General features: G+C 46.2%; 1 protein-coding gene across 1 annotated transcript; it reads left to right on the top strand.

The window, feature by feature from the left end:
* The first annotated feature begins 5,759 nt into the window (after positions 1-5,759).
* GLMP (glycosylated lysosomal membrane protein) lies at positions 5,760-10,800 on the top strand. Its single transcript, XM_051993806.1, has 6 exons — positions 5,760-5,938; positions 6,427-6,684; positions 7,989-8,189; positions 8,408-8,626; positions 9,813-10,069; positions 10,192-10,800. Exons 1-6 carry the CDS (start codon positions 5,819-5,821, stop codon positions 10,358-10,360), a joined length of 1,224 nt encoding a protein of 407 aa, XP_051849766.1. The 5' UTR covers positions 5,760-5,818; the 3' UTR covers positions 10,361-10,800.

The raw sequence follows: 10,800 nt of genomic DNA on the forward strand, positions 1-10,800 counted from the left end.
CTCCAGTTGTTCTGTGTTCTTTTTAGCCACTGTCTCTAGGGTAGGGGGGTATTGGGAAATACACATTAAGAAGGGAATGGGTGTGCCACCGACTTGTTTTTTTCCAAAAAGACCATAATCTGGTATTGAGTTTTCCTACCAGGGTCATCTGGGAGGGATTAAATTACTGGTGTCACAAATTAGGAACCACCACTTAGATTCAATACCTCAAGTCACAGCTAAAGGAGCTTGACCAAAATATGAGTGTTCCTTAACTGGGATTGATTGTTGACAGTAGTATCTCACTTTTGTATGGCTAATGTTTGTAAGTGGTTGATAATACATTCTATCATTTAATACAACTTGGTGAGGTAGATGCTTCAGGTTTGGCAAAAGATACTTGTGTTAGATGTTTTTCTACCTTTAGGTGAAAGTTGAGTACTTAATAAGAATTTTGACTAATTGAACCCCACAATATTTCTTTTCCTACCATCTTTCTTTAGAAGCTAATACAGGAAATTTTCTGTGAAACCTTAACATGTTCATCATTAAACTTTTAATTTTTTTTAATTATAAGTTTTTGTTGACAGAACATATGCCTGGGTAATTTTTTACAACATTATCCCTTACAACTCACTTCTTTTTTTCTTTTTTTTTTTTTAACTTTTTATTGACAGAACCCATGCCAGGGTAATTTTTTTACAGCATTATCCCTTGCACTCACTTCTGTTCCGAGTTTTCCCTTCCCTCCCTCCACCCCCTCCCCTAAATGGCAAGCAGTCTTATACCTGTTAAATATATTATAGTAACCGAACAGTTCTCTTGTTGCACAGGAAGAGTTGGATTCAGAAGGTAAAAATAACCTGGGAAGGAAAACAAAAATGCAAGCAGTTTACACTCATTTCCCAGTGTTCCTTCTCTGGGTGTAGCTGCTTCTGTCCATCATTGATCAATTGTAACTAAAACTCTCCATTTTTCAACCTGATCTTTTAATTAGTTACAAATTGTTCTGTCTTGCTTTTAGTCCGTTTTATTCATTCCTATGGGATAGTGACCAGAAAGGGCAAAATTGTTTGGCCGTGGGAAAAAGACAATGGAGATAAGTTCATGGAAACTGATTTCCTGTAGCTAAAGAATTCTTATCTTGGGAACTTTAGAGGTTCCTTTAGTCTATGCATCCCAGATGAGGGAATTAAGATTTCAAGTGGCTTTTCCAAGATTACAAAGTTAGGAAGCCAGTGTTATAACCAAAGTTTCCTATTCCTATTTTAGAGCTTATATTTTCTAAGTCCTTGGGCTGCATAATTTTCCCTTCTGCATTTGTTACCTTTCCCCAAGTTGAAATCTTCATTTTGATCATTTACATTTTATAACTAATTTAAAATCTGATCAAACTCTGATGGACGTGGTTCTCTTCAACAATGAGATAATTCAAACCAGTTCCAGCTGTTCAGTAATGAAGAGAATCACTTACACCCAGAGAGAGAAGTATGGGAAATGAATGTAAACCACAACATAGCATTTCACATTCTTTCTGTTGTTTGCTTGCCTTTTTGTTTTCCTTTCTAGATCCAATTTTGGTGCAGCAAGATAACTGCATAAATATGTATACATATAGGATTTAACATATACTTTTAACATATTTAACATGTATTGGACTACCTGCCATCTAGGGGAAGAAAAGGGGGTGCAGGGAAGGAGGGGAAAAGTTGGAACAGAAGTTTTTGCAAAGGTCAATGTTGGAAAATAGCCATGCATATATTTTGTAAATAAAAAACTATAATTAAAAAAAATCTCTAGTCAACTAGAATAGTAAGGGAAGCCAATTAAGTCATCAGCTTTGATTTTTTTTTTCCCCCCTGTTGCTTCCTTTTGGCTGCTGGGTCTTCTGAGTTTCCCTTTTGCCCCTATGATTCACAAATTGAGTCACTCTATAACTTCCCCTTTAGCTGGAAGATTTCTTTGTTCATGAAAAGTTAAGAGGTAATAAGTGGAGGTTGGTGAGAGAGGGAGATTGAGACAAAACTTGGGGAAAGGTGAGATGTGTAAGTTCTGGAGTCCCTACCTCCTATCCCCCACCCATCCTCTTCTAACATTTCCCAACTCTTAACGACCTTTTCTCCCTTTCCTCTTCTAGGGGCTCTTAAATAAGACTGTTTATCTTGTTAAAACATTTATTTTCTTGGGTTGTTAAAAATTTGCCCAGAACTCAGGTTCTTACCAGAAAAGAAAGGGATCCAAATCTTAGGTTAAATTTCTCTTTCCACCCCTTCACTTAAACCTCAGCTTTGTGGCTACAAGTTAAGGCTACATGAAACCTTCAAGGAAACAGTGCTGGATAGGTTCCTTCATATCTCTAGTCTGCCTCTCTCCTTCCCCATTCTCATTGTCTTTATTAATATACTCAAGGACTACTATAAAATCCTTTTTTTCCTAGTAAACTTATTTATTTTTAACATACATTGTTTTATCAATCATGTTGGAAGAGAAAAATTATGGGGGAGAGGAAAAAAAAAAAAGTGAACCTAGCATGTGTTGATTTACATTGTCTCCTTTTTCTGGATACAGATGGCATTTTCTGTCCAAATTCTTAGGATTGCTTCAGATCACTGAACCACTAAGAAGAACCAAGTCTTTCATAGTTGATCATTGCACATTCTTGCTATTAATTTATATAATGTATTCCTAGTTCTGCCTGTTTTGGTCAGCATCAGTTCATTAAAATCTTTCCAGGCCTTTCTAAAATCAGCTTGTTCGTCAGTTTTATAGAACAATATTCCATTACCCTCATGTACCACAACATGTTCAGGGGTTCCCCAATTGATGGGCATCTACTCATTTTCCAATTCCTGCCACCACAAAAAATTGCTACAAACATTTTTGCACACATAGATCCTTTTCCCTCCTTTATGATTTCCTTGGGGTACAGACCCAGTAATGGCACTGCTGGATCAAAGGGAATGGACAGTTTTATAGCCCTACTATATAATCCTAATGGGCTTTCCTGCCTTTCAGACTCATTCTCTTTTAAACTACTTTGAATCTCAACATTAGATTAATCTTAATCTGGCTTCACCCTCCTATCTATGAAATAAAGCCTAAAGCCAATATGGCATTCAAGACCCTCCCCTATTACAATCAGGCTCCAAACTAGCTTTTCAACCTTAAGACCCGCAAGTTCCATACACATACAATATCCTTTAAATTAGCTTCATTTCCTCAAAACATCTTGGTTTACCCCGCCTCTTTTGAACATGCTCCCCTTCAAAATGCTTGCTCCACTCCCCACAAAAAAATTCCTAGCTGAAATGATCTTCCTTTCTTTAGCACATTTGACAAAAAGGAATGTAGAGAGCTAAACAGAATGGAAAGGAAGTGAATTTATCTGATTCATTTTACACAGGAAGAAAAAAAGTTTCATCAAGACTGATTTGCCTTATATTATTCCTAAAGGACTAATAACATACTTGGGGTGCTAATTAGACATGCAAGGGCCTAATAATAAATCAGGCAAGGAACTTTCCTCATAACCCTGCAAAAGGGTAACACACCCTGCAAAAGGGTAACACAAGAAGTAATTATCCCCATTTTACAAAAGAAGAAAGGATATGGAGAGGTCATATTGCCCAGGGTCATCAGAGCAAAGAAAGCAAAGGTTCAAATTTAGACTCATACCAATGCTTTCGAGTTACCTGCTTTGAATGCTGATTGCCAATCTTTGTATCCCTTCTCAGGACTAATCAAAAAGCTTTTATTAAAAGTGCCTACTATGTGCCAAATATTGTTCTAGGCCTTAAAAATAAAGAACAGCCCCTGCCATAGAACAGATTTTACTGGGGGATTGCAATATTTCTTTGGTTAGTAAATATAAGGTATAAATAAGAACCATATACAGAATATGCCATAGAGGATAGTTAGCTCATAATCAAGCAGAACTGGATTCAAGTTTTTTTCTTTATTTCTGACAAAATTCTGGCTTTGGAACTCTGGGCAAGTCAAGAGGTTACTCTGTGCTCTTAGCTCAAGTTGTAAAGAACTTGGCAATAGGTTGACATCACAGAATTTGGGAGTTGGAAAGTAACCTTTCATATGTGAAAGAAGAATCAATACTAGGTCATTTTTGGCTTTGATGTAAATGAGGATATGATAAGGGAGCCAGGGATTCTATAAGAAGACAGTAGGGCCGAGAACTGGCTCACCAAGGGCTAAGACCTGGAGAGGAGAGGGTGACTAGTATAATGATGATGATCAGGGAGAGAAATGAGGACTTGAGAGACGAGGTCTGCGTGGAAAGGGGTTTGTAAAGAAAAGCCGAGAAAACCAAAGGTGGAAAAGCAATATATGGTCAGATAATGCCTATTCCACTCTTCCAAAGCTTTTCATCCCTCTTCCAACCTCCCAGGGCTTCCCTTCCCCTTCCCCTCTCAGCTAAGAAACATGTTTTGGGTTTTACAGAAGATTCACCAAGAGTTCTCTCTTTTTCCCACTTCCTCAATCACTCAGTTACCTTCTACCACTATCTCCTCCTTCACTCCTACCCCAAAATGTCACCCTGCTCCTTACCAAAGCTAATCCCTTTGCATGCTTGGAAACATGCCTGTGTTTGTCCCATCCTCAAAAAACCCTCTAACTTTCTGTCCCTCCTAATTACCATCCTAAATCCCTTCTGTCCTCTGTGGCTCCTCTCAGGCCCGCCCTTCTCTCCTCTGACACTCCGGCCCTGGGTGCAGACCCTTATCACCTCCAGCCGGGACTCCTGCAGTAGCCTGCTGGTGGGCGTCTGCCTCACATTGCCCCCCACTCCAATCCGTCTCCCATTCCGCCATCAAAGTGATTTTCCCAAATTTGGGGCCTCCGCTCATTAAACTCCTGTAGTTCCCCATCACCTCCAGGATCAACGATAAAATCCTCCGGGGGCTGTTAAAGCCCTTCATACCGTATGTAGCTCCTCCCTATTTTTCCAGTCTGCTGACCCAAGAACAAGGCACTCCCACCTCAGCTCTAGGCATTTTCTCTCCCTCCCGTCCCCTGGAAGCCCATCTGATACAGGAAGCCTTCCCGTCACCCGCAGGGCGAGGCTGTGCGGTTATTTGCTGCTTGTTTCCCCATTAGCCTGGGCCGTCCCTGAGGGCACGGCCTGCTTTTTGGGGCGGCATCCTCTCGGATTGCCTCAGCAGCCGGCCCACCTACTCAGAACGGGACCAATGCCTTCCAGAATCCTGGAAGTTAGAAAATGAGGGGTGGCTCTGAAGGCAAGGATGGGAAGTTCCACGCCCTTCCCACAACAAGCCCCTAATACTTTCCCCAGGCAGTCTCCCCAGCTCTCCCCCAACCTTTTTGCCCACCCTCACTCCGGCTAGGTGGGCGGTGCTTGGTCCCGGTAAGGAGGACCCGAATTCAAATCCAGCCTCACACACTTGGTAGCGGTGAGACCCTGGACAAGTCACTTCACTCCGCGTCAGTTTCCTCATCTGTAAAGTGAGCTGGAGAAGGAAAGAACGATCCACGCTAGCATCTTCGCCAACGAAAGCCCACGTGGGGTCGTGAAGAGTAGGATTCGATGGGAAACCACTGAACTCCACCCACCCCGCCTGCCTTTGCACAAGCTCGTTCCCTCTAGCGTCAGTTCCAAGGGGCCGAACTGCGGAGGAAGAGAATGTTTCTCTAACCATTCAGGAGTTCTCGAAGGAAAGCCAGGCACGCGTCCAAGGGAGACAGGCGGCCCCTTTAAGAAGCAGCCGCGGCTTCCGCCCTTTAAAGGGCACGGCGGCAGCCGGCGGCAGTCACATGACCGAGCTCCGGCGCGCTCCTAGCTCCCGGCTGCGGGGGCTGCGGTGACATGCTAGCCGAGCGCCCCGGACCGTGGGGGGTCTTTACCCCCTGCCGCCCTCTGCTCCTCCTCCAATGCCTGCTTCTGCTCCGAGCCCCTGCCGGTTTACTCGGGGATGAAACCCGCCGGGTGAGAGGCTCCGGGAGCGCGAAGATTCGGGGGGCGCCGAAACAGGAGGGGAACGGATACAGGAAGGGGGGGAAGGGGCTGCTCGGCGGGGCAGTTCGGGGACTGCCGGCCCCCGCCTGTCATGGGGTCAACTTGGAGTGACGGTGTAAGGGCGGGCGTTGGTCTTTGCCCCCTTCGGAGCCGAGTCTCCGGGGCCGGCCGGCCCAGGCCGCCCGGTCTCACTCCTCGGAGCTGGAGTGGGGCTAGACCTCCCGGCTGTTTCAGCATTCTCTCTTCCTTCCATCCCCCGCTCCCTCCTCAGCCCCTCTCCCTTAGTCCCCCTCCCAGTAAAGCCTCGTTCTGCCTCCTGCCCCGCCGTCCTCCCAGCCCCTCTTCCCTCTGTAACTCCTAACTCCTCCCCACCGTCTTCTCTAAATCTTTCGTCCCTTTCCCTCCTGTGTTCCTCACTCCAAAATCAAATAAGTTGGATCTCTCACGCCTTGGTCCAGGTATCCCTGGAGGTCATCCCCGGACAGACGGACCCCTTAGTCAGCCTGTTGCACATCCGGGCTGTGGGAGCCAACTCTACAATTCACTACGTCTGGAGCAGCCTGGGCCCCCCAGCCGTGCTCTTGGTGGAGACAGACACCCCTCACAGTGTGCTGAGAGTCAACTGGAGCTCGCTGCTGTCTCCGGCCCCTGAAGGGAGTGTGGCTGTGCTCCCTGCTGACAGCGTTCGATTTTCCTCAGCCCTCATCTTCCCCAGGGTGAGCAGACCCCGGAAGGAGCGCAGGGAAAGGCTTTCAGCTTGAGGGTGTAAACTGAGATCTGGTGGGATGATTCCGGGGTCAGGGTGGAGATCTGGAATCTGGGGATGATTCCGGGGTCAGGGTGAAGTTCTGGAATCTGGGATGATTCCGGGATCAGGGTGGAGATCTGGAATCTGGGATGATTCCGGGGTCAGGGTGGAGTTCTGGAATCTGGGGATGATTCCGGGGTCAGGGTGAAGTTCTGGAATCTGGGGATGATTCCGGGGTCAGGGTGAAGTTCTGGAATCTGGGGATGATTCCGGGGTCAGGGTGAAGTTCTGGAATCTGGGGATGATTCCGGGGTCAGGGTGGAGATCTGGAATCTGGGGATGATTCCGGGGTCAGGGTGGAGATCTGGAATCTGGGAATGATTCCGGGGTCAGGGTGGAGATCTGGAATCTGGGGATGATTCCGGGGTCAGGGTGGAGATCTGGAATCCGGGATGATTCCAGGGTCAGGGTGGAGATCTGGAATCTGGGGATGATTCCGGGGTCAGGGTGGAGATCTGGAATCTGGGGATGATTCCGAGGTCAGGGTGGAGATCTGGAATCTGGGGATGATTCCGGGGTCAGGGTGGAGATCTGGAATCTGGGGATGATTCCGGGGTCAGGGTGGAGATCTGGAATCTGGGGATGATTCCGGGGTCAGGGTGGAGATCTGGAATCTGGGATGATTCCGGGGTCAGGGTGGAGTTCTGGAATCTGGGATGATTCCGGGGTCAGGGTGGAGTTCTGGAATCTGGGATGATTCCGGGGTCAGGGTGGAGATCTGGAATCTGGGATGATTCCGGGGTCAGGGTGGAGATCTGGAATCTGGGGATGATTCCGGGGTCAGGGTGGAGATCTGGAATCTGGGATGATTCCGGGGTCAGGGTGGAGTTCTGGAATCTGGGATGATTCCGGGGTCAGGGTGGAGATCTGGAATCCGGGATGATTCCGGGGTCAGGGTGGAGATCTGGAATCTGGGAATGATTCCGGGGTCAGGGTGGAGATCTGGAATCTGGGATGATTCCGGGGTCAGGGTGGAGATCTGGAATCTGGGATGATTCCGGGTCAGGGTGGAGATCTGGAATCTGGGGATGATTCCGGGGTCAGGGTGGAGATCTGGAATCCGGGATGATTCCAGGGTCAGGGTGGAGATCTGGAATCTGGGAATGATTCCGGGGTCAGGGTGGAGATCTGGAATCTGGGATGACTAGAAGAGCAGAAAATAGGACCCGAGTATGAAAACTCAGCCTCCCGTTCCTTTTTTCTCTCTGCCAGCTTTTTGAATTTGAGAGTGCCAACAGTTCGGAAACCAAGGATGGGTCTCCGGGAAAGCCTTACTCACCCTACCAGCTGGCCGACTTCTCCTGGGATGATGTCAACAGCACACTAGACCCCACTAAGTTGAGTGCCGTATTCCAAGGTCATCTTTCAAAGGATCCCTTGGGGACCTTTGCCAATGGCAGCCTGGCTTTCAAGGTGAGCGATCAGGGCCAAGGAACTACTACGGAGTCTACCCAAGAGAGATGTCCACCCAGAGATGGCCCTCTCTGCCATCTTAGTAGATAGACAGCAGACAGCAGCACTAATGTTTGGAGATGGGGGAGCAGGGAGAATGGGGTTCTTTGTGCCTTGTCTCGGTCCTCACCCCCTCCTCTCAGCTTCTTTTTCACTTTCACTATCCCCCTGAATCCCAGGTTCGAGCATTCTCTGCTTCTGGTCATCCAGCCCATCTCCCTCGACTCTTGCACACCGCAGATACCTCTCAGCTGGAACTGGTTCTGTCTGGGGTTGTCCCACGAGGGAACCACTCCCTTTTCGGGCTGGAAGTAGCCACTACGGTTTTGGATTCTGAATGCCCCCAGCTCAAGGAGCAGAAATCCATCGATGATGAATATTGCCCTACAGTCTTCCAGGTCAGACGTCATTGAGGGGATGGAGACATGGGACCCTATTAGGGATGGTTGGGTGAAGGGAATAACTAGACTTTAGGATGTTAGAATAATAAGTTACCTAACATCTTCCAGCTTACAAAGCACTTTCATACAGACCTTACAGAAGCACTATGGATTTAGGCAGGGTGTTATCTTCATTTAATAAATCAATCAGGAAAATCCATCTGAAAGAGATGTAAATAACTTGCTGTAAATCACACAGCCAAGAGCAGATCAAAGACTTAAACTCTTGTTTGAAGCAGCTTGGCAGCCCAGTGGATGAGGTTAAATCCATCCTTGGATAGTTCATCATTGCATGATCCTGGGAAAGCCAATTAATCTTTTTGCCTATTTCCTCATTTATGAAATTAAGACCATAGTAGAAGCATCTATCTTCCAGGGTATTGTAAGGATCAACCAAAATAATAATTTCAAAGTGCTTGGTACATAGTAAGCACTATGGAAATGTTAGCTATTATTATTGTTGTTGTTTTGTCTCCCATCTCCTCCCTCTTCCCTGAGAAATAAATGAAAGTGAAAAGTTAATGACTCCTAGATTACAAACCTGAGTGACTGAAAGTGGTATTCTTGAGAGGAGTAGGGAAGTTGGTTCAGTCTTTTAGATATGTCGAGTTTAAAATGTTTATGGTAAAGACAACCAGCAAGCAGTTGGTGATTCAGGAGTATAGCTCCTCTCTAAGAGGTAGGAAATATTTTGGTGGAGGGTTTTCTCTATTGAGATGATAGTAGAACCCATGGAAGCTAATGAGATCACAGAGAAAGAAATTCCAGCACAGAGCCCTGGTATGCATCAGAACAGAGAGGGCATTTGGATAATCTTGCAAAGGACACTAAGAAAAATCAGTCAGATAAGATAGAAAGAGAAGCTCAGCTGAACAGTGTCATGAAAATGCAGGGAGGAGAGCAGCCACAGGGAGAGAGTAGTCAACAGTTTTTTAAATACTCCAAAGGCATCTTTTTCTGTCAAATGAGATAATGTGTAAAGCACTTATCAGAACTTTAAAATGCTCTATATGTGTCACTTACAAATTCCCTATCCTTTACCCTACCAATAAGTACTTAGGTGATAATAGATGGAAAAGTGTGGAGTGGGGAGATATTACATATTTACTCTCCCCCCTTGCACCCCACAATTTTTTCCTGTCAGTTAGATCAGCTACTATGGCATTCCCCACCAGAAGGCTTCTTACAGTGGCGGCCAGTAGCCTTCTCACAGAAGCAGCCAACTTGGAAAACAGCCCTACCCTGCCAAGTAACCCCTCCTAGTCCTGCCTCGGCTACCCAGCTTCTCCAGTCACCTATCATCAGAGCTTTCTTCGGCCCCTCCGTTAACTTCTGCACCTTCAACCTGACATTTGGAGACTCTACTGGTCCTGCCTATGGGGACCAGCGCTACCTCAGTTGGTGAGAGGGAAGGGGAATTCTCAGTTGGGCAGGTGGAGTGGGAAAGAAGAGTATGGGGAGTTGATGAAGGAACAAGGGAGAAACCAAAGCTTTCTTTCTGTTTATTTTTCCCCATCTCTTAGGTCAGCTATCTTGGGCGTAGGAGTCCCTCCAGTGGAATCCTTCTCACCTCTTGCCCTAGGAATCATGGCAATGGTTCTGGGAGCCCCTGGACTTCTGCTGGTAGGAGGTGGTCTGGGCCTTCTGCTCCTGCGACATAGGCGCTACTCAGAGTATGAACCAATCAACTGAGATCTCGGCCTCCCCTGCGTGCCTTTCTAGATCTTCCTCCCTACACCATATGTGAGGGTGAGAACAAGGATTCACTTGGAATAAGGAAGAAAGGACCTCCTGTTCCCTGTTTCACTTTTCTGCACCCTGGTCTTCATCTTAACGCCAATATCCCTCACTCCTTTCCTTTTTTTTAATGGAACCTTCAAACCTCAGATTCTTCTGGTCTCTCCTGGGCAAGGGGACAGCGGGAGAACCGGTTAATGACAAAATGAGGATGGGGCACTTAACTTCTAGACTAATACTGGCCTTCTTGAATCTCTTTCCCCCATTCTTTTCTAATATTTAGATTGGGAGTGTGAGCTTTTATACCAGGATCAAAGTATTAATTATTGTTATAATCCCTGATCTTTGGGTTTCTAGAAGGGTAAAAATGAAATATGTACTTATTTTTTTGATCA

This window comes from Antechinus flavipes, chromosome 4 (genome assembly GCF_016432865.1).
Source record: "Antechinus flavipes isolate AdamAnt ecotype Samford, QLD, Australia chromosome 4, AdamAnt_v2, whole genome shotgun sequence".
Taxonomy (NCBI): Eukaryota; Metazoa; Chordata; class Mammalia; order Dasyuromorphia; family Dasyuridae; genus Antechinus; species Antechinus flavipes.